Here is a 9,937-nt window from a genome sequence, read left to right as displayed (position 1 = left end):
CAAGGAAACCTGCCTGTCTCTGTAGACTCCACCTCTGGGGACAGGACACAGCTAAACAACAACAAAAGCAGCAGAAACCTCTGCAGTTGCAAACGACTCTGTCTGACAGCTTTGAAGAGAGCAGTGGATCTCCCAACACGGAGGTTGAGATCTGAGAAGGGACAGACTGCCTGTTCAAGTGGGTCCCTGACCCCTGAGTAGCCTAACTGGGAGACATCCCCCACTAGGGGCAGTCTGACACCCCACACTTCACAGGGTGGAGTACACCCCTGAGAGGAAGCTTCCAAAGCAAGAATCAGACAGGTACACTCGCTGTTCAGCAATATTCTATCTTCTGCAGCCTCTGCTGCTGATACCCAGGCAAACAGGGTCTAGAGTGGACCTCAAGCAATCTCCAACAGACCTCCAGCTGAGGGTCCTGACTGTTAGAAGGAAAACTATCAAACAGGAAGGACACCTACACCAAAACCCCATCAGTACATCACCATCATCAAAGACCAGAGACAGATAAAACCACAAAGATGGGGAAAAAGCAGGGCAGAAAAGCTGGAAATTCAAAAAATAAGAGCGCAACCCCCCCCCCCCCCCGGCAAAGGAGCGCAGCTCATCGCCAGCAACGGATCAAAGCTGGATGGAGAATGACTTTGATGAGATGAGAGAAGAAGGCTTCAGTCCATCAAACTTCTAAGAGCTAAAGGAGGAATTATGTACCCAGCACAAAGAAACTAAAAATCTTGAAAAAAAAGTGGAAGAATTGATAGCTAGAGTAATTAATGCAGAGAAGGTCATAAACGAAATGAAAGAGATGAAAACCATGACACGAGAAATACGTGACAAATGCACAAGCTTCAGTAACCGACTCGATCAACTGGAAGAAAGAGTATCTGCGATAGAGGATCAAATGAACGAAATGAAGCGAGAAGAGAAACCAAAAGAAAAAAGAAGAAAAAGAAATGAACAAAGCCTGCAAGAAGTATGGGATTATGTAAAAAGACCAAATCTACGTCTGATTGGGGTGCCTGAAAGTGAGGGGGAAAATGGAACCAAGTTGGAAAACACTCTTCAGGATATCATCCAGGAGAACTTCCCCAACCTAGTAGGGCAGGCCAACATTCAAATCCAGGAAATACAGAGAACGCCACAAAGCTACTCCTCAAGAAGAGCAACTGCAAGACACATAATTGCCAGATTCACCAAAGTTGAAATGAAGGAAAAAATCTTAAGGGCAGCCAGAGAGAAAGGTCGGGTTACCCACAAAGGGAAGCCCATCAGACTAACAGCAGATCTCTCGGCAGAAACTCTACAAGCCAGAAGAGAGTGGGGGCCAATATTCAACATTCTTAAAGAAAAGAATTTTAAACCCAGAATTTCATATCCAGCCAAACTAAGTTTCATAAGTGAAGGAGAAACAAAATCCTTTACAGATAAGCAAATGCTTAGAGATTTTGTCACCACTAGGCCTGCCTTACAAGAGGCCCTGAAGGAAGCACTAAACATGGAAAGGAAAAACCGGTACCAGCCATTGCAAAAACATGCCAAAATGTAAAGACCATCGAGGCTAGGAAGAAACTGCATCAACTAATGAGCAAAATAACCAGTGAATATCATAATGGCAGGATCAAGTTCACACATAACAATCTTAACCTTAAATGTAAATGGACTAAATGCTCCAATTAAAAGACACAGACTGGCAAACTGGATAAAGAGTCAAGACACATCAGTCTGCTGTATTCAGGAGACCCATCTCCCATGCAGAGACATACATAGGCTCAAAATAAAGGGATGGAGGAAGATTTACCAAGCAAATGGAGAACAAAAAAAAAAAAGCAGGGGTTGCAATACTAGTCTCTGATAAAACAGACTTTAAACCATCAAAGATCAAAAGAGACAAACAAGGCCATTACATAATGGTAAAGGGATCAATTCAACAGGAAGAGCTAACTATCCTAAATATATATGCACCCAATACAGGAGCACTCAGATTCATAAAGCAAGTCCTTAGAGACTTACAAAGAGAATTAGACTCCCATACAATAATAATGGGAGACTTCAACACTCCACTGTCAACATTAGACAGATCAACGAGACAGAAAGTTAACAAGGATATCCAGGAATTGAACTCAGCTCTGCAGCAAGCAGACCTAATAGACATCTATAGAACTCTCCACCCCAAATCAACAGAATATACATTCTTCTCAGCACCACATTGCACTTATTCCAAAATTGACCACATAATTGGAAGTAAAGCACTCCTCAGCAAATGTACAAGAACAGAAATTATAACAAATTGTCTCTCAGACCACAGTGCAATCAAACTAGAACTCGGGACTAAGAAACTCAATCAAAACTGCTCAACTACATGGAAACTGAACAACCTGCTCCTGAATGACTACTGGGTACATAATGAAATGAAGGCAGAGATCAAGATGTTCTTTGAAACCAATGAGAACAAAGATACAACATACCAGAATCTCTGGGACACATTTAAAGCAGTGTGTAGAGGGAAATTTATAGCACTACATGCCCCCAAGAGAAAGCTGGAAAGATCTAAAGTTGACACTCTAACATCACAATTAAAAGAACTGGAGAAGCAAGAGCAAACACATTCAAAAGCTAGCAGAAGGCAAGAAATAACTAAGATCAGAGCAGAACTGAAGGAGATAGAGACACAAAAAACCCTCCAAAAAATCAATGAATCCAGGAGTTGGTTTTTTGAAAAGATCAACAAAATTGACAGACCACTAGCAAGACTAATAAAGAAGAAAAGACAGAAAAATCAAATCGACGCAATAAAAAATGATAAAGGGGGTATCACCACCGACCCCACAGAAATACAAACTACCATCAGAGAATACTATAAACACCTCTACGCAAATCAACTGGAAAATCTAGAAGAAATGGATAATTTCCTGGACACTTACACTCTTCCAAGACTAAACCAGGGAGAAGTTGAATCCCTGAATAGACCAATAACAGGCTCCGAAATTGAGGCAATAATTAATAGCCTACCAACCAAAAAAAGTCCGGGACCAGATGGATTCACAGCTGAATTCTACCAGAGGTACAAGGAGGAGCTGGTACCATTCCTTCTGAAACTATTCCAATCAATAGAAAAAGAGGGAATCCTCCCTAACTCATTTTATGAGGCCAACATCATCCTGATACCAAAGCCTGGCAGAGACACAACAAAAAAAGAGAATTTTAGACCAATATCCCTGATGAACATCTATGCAAAAATCCTTAATAAAATACTGGCAAACCAGATTCAGCAGCACATCCAAAAGCTTATCCACCATGATCAAGTTGGCTTCATCCCTGGGATGCAAGGTTGGTTCAACATTCGCAAATCAATAAACATAATCCAGCATATAAACAGAACCAAAGACAAGAACCACATGATTATCTCAATAGATGCAGAAAAGGCTTTTGACAAAATTCAACAGCCCTTCATGCTAAAAATGCTCAATAAATTCGGTATTGATGGAACGTACCTCAAAATAATAAGAGCTATTTATGACAAACCCACAGCCAATATCATACTGAATGGGCAAAAACTGGAAAAATTCCCTTTGAAAACTGGCACAAGACAGGGATGCCCTCTCTCACCACTCCTATTTAACAAAGTGTTGGAAGTTCTGGCTAGGGCAATCAGGCAAGAGAAAGAAATCAATGGTATTCAGTTAGGAAAAGAAGAAGTCAAATTGTCCCTGTTTGCAGATGACATGATTGTATATTTAGAAAACCCCATTGTCTCAGCCCAAAATCTCCTTAAGCTGATAAGCAACTTCAGCAAAGTCTCAGGATACAAAATTAATGTGCAAAAATCACAAGCATTCTTATACACCAGTAACAGAAAAACAGAGAGCCAAATCAGGAATGAACTTCCATTCACAATTGCTTCAAAGAGAATAAAATACCTAGGAATCCAACTTACAAGGGATGTAAAGGACCTCTTCAAGGAGAACTACAAACCACTGCTCAGTGAAATAAAAGAGGACACAAACAAATGGAAGAACATACCATGCTCATGGATAGGAAGAATCAATATCGTGAAAATGGCCATACTGCCCAGGGTTATTTATAGATTCAATGCCATCCCCATCAAGCTACCAATGAGTTTCTTCACAGAATTGGAAAAAACTGCTTTAAAGTTCATATGGAACCAAAAAAGGGCCTGCATCTCCAAGACAATCCTAAGTCAAAAGAACAAAGCTGGAGGCATCACGCTACCTGACTTCAAACTATACTACAAGGCTACAGTAACCAAAACAGCATGGTACTGGTACCAAAACAGAGATATAGACCAATGGAACAGAACAGAGTCCTCAGAAATAATACCACACATCTACAGCCATCTGATCTTTGATAAACCTGAGAGAAATAAGAAATGGGGAAAGGATTCCCTATTTAATAAATGGTGCTGGGAAAATTGGCTAGCCATAAGTAGAAAGCTGAAACTGGATCCTTTCCTTACTCCTTATACGAAAATTAATTCAAGATGGATTAGAGACTTAAATGTTAGACCTAATACCATAAAAATCCTAGAAGAAACCTAGGTAATACCATTCAGGACATAGGCATGGGCAAAGACTTCATGTCTAAAACACCAAAAGCAACGGCAGCAAAAGCCAAAATTGACAAATGGGATCTCATTAAACTAAAGAGCTTCTGCACCGCAAAAGAAACTACCATCAGAGTGAACAGGCAACCTACAGAATGGGAGAAAATTTTTGCAATCTACTCATCTGACAGAGGGCTAATATCCAGAACCTACAAAGAACTCAAACAAATTTACAAGAAAAAAACAAACAACCCCATCAAAAAGTGGGCAAAGGACATGAACAGACATTTCTCAAAGGAAGACATTCACACAGCCAACAGACACATTAAAAAATGCTCATCACTGGCCATCAGAGAAAGGAAATCAAAACCACAATGAGATACCATCTCACACCAGTTAGAATGGCAATCGTTAAAAAGTCAGGAAACAACAGGTGCTGGAGAGGATGTGGAGAAATAGGAACATTTTTACACTGTTGGTGGGAATGTAAAGTAGTTCAACCATTATGGAAAACAGTATGGCCAATCCTCAAGGATCTAGAACTGGATGTACCATATGACCCAGCCATTCCGTTACTGGGTATATACCCAAAGAATTATAAATCATGCTGCTATAAAGACACATGCACACGTATGTTTATTGCAGCACTATTCACAATAGCAAAGACTTGGAATCAACCCAAATGTCCATCAGTCACAGACTGGATTAAGAAAATGTGGCACATATACACCATGGAGTACTATGCAGTCATAAAAAAGGATGAGTTTGTGTCCTTTGTAGGGACATGGATGCAGCTGGAAACCATCATTCTTAGCAAACTATCACAAGAACAGAAAACCAAACACCACATGTTCTCACTCATAGGTGGGAACTGAACAATGAGATCACTTGGACTCAGGAAGGGGAACATCACACACTGGGGCCTATCATGGGGAGGGGGGAGTGGGGAGGGATTGCACTGGGAGTTATACCTGATGTAAATGACGAGTTGATGGGTGCTGACGAGTTGATGGGTGCAGCACAGCAACATGGTACAAGTATGCATATGTAATAAACCTGCACGTTATGCACATGTACCCTAGAACTTAAAGTTTAATAATAATAATTAATAAATTTTAAAAAAAAACAGTAAATAATTCTGCAGGGAGAGAGATGATTTAATGAGAGCAGGATCAGACCAGGGTACAAGAGAAGAAACGGTGGAAGGTAGAGAAATCAAAGTCAAAAGTGGTCTTTCATGGAAGAATGATTTTTAAAGGAAAGAAGAGAGACAAAACTGTAATTTAAAAGAGAGTTTAGTAGAATAAAATGTTTTTATTATAGTTGTTCTTAATTTTTTGCTTGTCTTCAGGTTAAAAACATTTGAATGTTCTTTAATAAAGATCCAGGAAATTAGGAGAAGCTGAAGATAAAGAGAGAGAATAATTGATGAAACAAAGTCCCTGAAGTGGTAGGAAAGAAAGGAAGTTCAGAGAATAGGTGGGGAAATTATTATTGACGCTATAGCTACATACATTCATACACACATAAATACATGTATATACATGCATACATACATATGTACATATATGAATGCATGCATGCAAGTATGCATATGTATGTTTGTCTGTGTATAAGGTTGTTTTTAAAAGAATCTAATAAGTTAAATATTCATACATGAGGCCCTAGGTTCATTTCCCAGCACCTCCAAAAAATTACTCAAGAAACTTTTCTTATATTTAGGTAAAGTAAAATACATTGCAGCTATGACAAAAGAAACATTGGAAAATAGAAAAGATATTAGCACCTCTTTCTCTGGGACTGGAGGAAATGAGGGGAGGATGGATGCAGAGATAAATAAATTTACAGGAAGGGAATAATATGAGAGATATGTTCCTGATAGTCTTGAAATGTGAGTTACAAAAGAGAAACATTCAGTGGAGAGAGAAAAACAGAATTTGGGCAGTGATAAAAGTCGTATAGGCCAGGCATGGTGGCTCATGCCTGTAATCCCAGAACTTTGGGAGGCCAAGGCGGGTGGATCACTTGAGGTCAGGAGTTCAAGATCAGCCTGACCAACATGGTGAAACCCCATCTCTACTAAAAATACAAAAAAAATTAGCCGGGCATGGTGGTGGGCGCCTGTAATCCCAGTTATTCGGGAGGCTGAGACAGGAGACTCACTTGAACCCAGGATGCGGAGCTTGCAGTGAGCCAAGATCACATCATTGCACTCCAGCCTGGGCAACAGAGCGAGACTCCATCTCAAAAAAAAAAAAAAAAAAAAAAAAAGTCATATATTCATTGTGAGAATAGTTTAATAGGACTGAGGAGGAATCACGTGTCCTAATATGTACTAAAGACTACTTATGTGATTGTGTCATTTTTTTCACAACCTGACTATGTAAGCTGAGGATAACACTAGTTAGATTTATTTGAAGTCTGAGAATTTACAGATACAGCAGAAACCAATGGGTACTAAAAAGAAATGATCCTGGTGGAAATGATAGACATCTAGAGTAGATAGGGAAGAAAGCTCAATAAGTTCTTACATCAGTGGTTCACAAACTTCAGCATGAATCAGAATCATCTAGAGAGCTTGCCAAAACACAGATTGTTATCCCAACTCTAGGTTTTCTCATCCATAGGTTTGTGGTAGGGCCAAAGAATTTACAAGTACACTGATGATGCTGTGGAGACCAAGCTTCAGAAACGTTGTCCTACACCTTCCTTTCTGCTCTGGATGATAGTGCCACATTTCACAGTCACAGAGGTGACTCAGGAAGTCACACGCAATTTAATAAGCCTTCCATGGAGAAAATTTAGCTTAATATACCAACAAAACAACAATTATGCTCATTTTAAAAATTAGAAAATTGTTACTCAGAGAAGTGACTTGTCCAAGATCATGCAGCCAATAGTTAACAGGGCAGAACTCTGACCCAGGTTTTTTCACACTCTCTCCTGTGTTCTTTCTAAATGCCATAGCTACCTTAACTGCCTTCATCTGTGCCTAGGGAAAAAGGGATATAGGGTTGACAGTACCTACCACCCCCAATCCTACTCTTTCATATAATCTGCTAAGCAAATTGTTGCTTAGTCCTCTTGTTGTAGGACTTCAGTCCTTTCTGCAGGGCCTGGGGCTTTTGCAGAGCTCATTACAGTTCACATGCCCAAAGAGATTGTAGAGATTGGTTTTGATGTTCTACCTATCCCTGTTCTTTTCAGGATCTATGGTACTGTGCTGAGTCTGGCAATGTTTTTGAGCCCTTTAGTTTCCTGAATTTTTTTTTTCTGTTTTCTTTTTTCTTTTTTTTTTCTTTTTTTTTTTTTTTTTTTGGATTTTTAGCAGAGATGGAGTTTCACCATCTTAACCAGGCTGGTCTTGAACTCCTGACCTCGTGATCCACCCGCCTTGGCCTCCCAAAGTGCTGGGATTACACGCGTGAGCCGCTGCGCCTGGCCTAGTTTCCTGAAATTCTTAAAGTTGTGTGGAGGGCTTCTGAGTAGGAACACAGAGCCTGTCTGTGGGCAGGTCCTGTAACTGTGCAGAGCCCATGTGTAATTATTTAGTGAGAATATGGCTGTGTGCAGAGCCTGTGTGTGATTATCTGTAGAGATATGCCTGTGTGCAGAGGCCATAACTGTCATCAGGCCTCTAACTATATGCAGACCTTGTGCTGTTTGTTTTTATGGACACTCTGCTAATGCGTTCAAAACTCTGAAGCTCTTTTTTCCCTATGGCACAGGTGAGGACTCTGCATAAAATCATGGCCCTTTTTTCTGTTAACAGCATAGCTGCTGTGAACAACTCTGACACTCACATAGCAGGCTGCTTCCTTACTGGCATCCCTGGGCTGGAGCACCTACACATCTGGCTATCCATCCCCTGCTGCATCATGTACATTGCCACCCTGGCAGGCAATGGCATCCTAATTTGTGTCATCCTCTCCCAGGCAATCCTGTATGAGCCCATGTACATATTCTTATCCATGCTGGCCAGTGCTGATGTTTTGCTCTCTACCACCACCATGCCTAAGGCCCTGCCCAATTTGTGGCTAGGTTATAGCCACGTTTCCTTTGATGGCTGCCTCACTCAGATGTTCTTCATTCACTTCCTCTTTGTGGCTGACTCTGTTGTCCTGGCGGCCATGGCCTTTGATCGCTACGTGGCCATCTGCTCCCCGCTGAGATATGTCACGATCCTCACAAGCAAGGTCATTGGGAAGATTGCCGCTGCCGCCCTGAGCTGCAGGTTCATCATTATGTTTCCATCCATCTTTCTCCTCAAGTGCCTGCACTATTGCCGGATCAACATCATTGCACACACATTTTGTGAGCACATGGGCATTGCCCACCTCTCCTGTTCTGATATCTCCATCAATGTCTGGTATGGGTTGGCAGCTGCTCTTCTCTCCACAGGCCTGGACATCATCCTTATTACTGTTTCCTACATCCACATCCTCCAAGCAGTCTTCCACCTCCCTTCTCAAGATGCCCGCTCCAAGGCCCTGAGTACCTGTGGATCCCATGTCTGTGTCATCCTACTCTTCTATGTCCCTGCCCTTTTTTCTGTCTTTGCCTATAGGTTTGGTGGGAGAAGCATCCCACGCTATGTCCATATTCTCCTGGCCAACCTCTACATTGTCATTCCTCCTATGCTCAATCCCATTATTTATGGAGTGAGGACCAAGCAAATACTGGAAGGGGCTAAGCAGATGTTTTCAAATCTTGCCAAAGGATCTAAATAAAGGCTTTCAACTTAGTCTCAACCCTTTTCTATACCTATCAATTGTCCCGTATTTAGCCCATTCTTGCCTCTACATTTTCCAATTATCCCTGTGTTATTCTCATCGATATTTCAATTTATTTAAATATGTCATCTATTCAAACCCACCTCTGATTTCTTTTATTGGAAATCTTTAGCAAAATCTATCTAATCCTCTTACCCTTACTATTGAAATGCAATCTGATTTCCCATCACCTCAAGAAAAACTAGCTAATTAGGGGAAATGTAAAAACCAAATTTACAATCTAACTGAAACCTTTCTCTAACTGCTTACATTGGCTTCCTAATTTGTTCTTAACCACTTGTATATAATTTTGACATTTGTCAGTTCAACATCTTTCTCATGATGGGAACCCCTGAGAACTGTCATGTCTAAGAGTTTATAGTCTCATGGGATGATATTTTTCTTACCAGTTGCACAAATTTATGATCACATACATGTATATACCCATGTTCAGAGATACTAACACAGCAGCAGCATAAATAGGTGGACATATCCATTTATCAACTTTTATCAAATAATTCTGAGCTAACCATTACCTGTTCTGGATGAAGTTTTCCCTGAAATGTAGACAATTGTATAGGACTCCTATCCATCCAAATATGCT

General features: G+C 40.6%; 1 protein-coding gene across 1 annotated transcript; it reads left to right on the top strand.

Moving 5' to 3' along the window:
* The first annotated feature begins 8,280 nt into the window (after nucleotides 1-8,280).
* LOC112607070 (olfactory receptor 52B6) lies at nucleotides 8,281-9,291 on the top strand. Its single transcript, XM_025358128.1, has one exon. It carries the CDS (start codon nucleotides 8,281-8,283, stop codon nucleotides 9,289-9,291), a length of 1,011 nt encoding a protein of 336 aa, XP_025213913.1.
* The last annotated feature ends 646 nt before the right edge of the window (nucleotides 9,292-9,937 follow it).

Source organism: Theropithecus gelada, chromosome 14, assembly GCF_003255815.1.
Source record: "Theropithecus gelada isolate Dixy chromosome 14, Tgel_1.0, whole genome shotgun sequence".
NCBI classification, from domain to species: Eukaryota; Metazoa; Chordata; class Mammalia; order Primates; family Cercopithecidae; genus Theropithecus; species Theropithecus gelada.
This window is presented reverse-complemented; position numbering and strand designations above follow the sequence as displayed.

Bases quoted from the DNA above. Each gene is read 5' to 3' on its own strand.
- LOC112607070 (XM_025358128.1), top strand. From the start codon at position 8,281: ATGGCACAGGTGAGGACTCTGCATAAAATCATGGCCCTTTTTTCTGTT.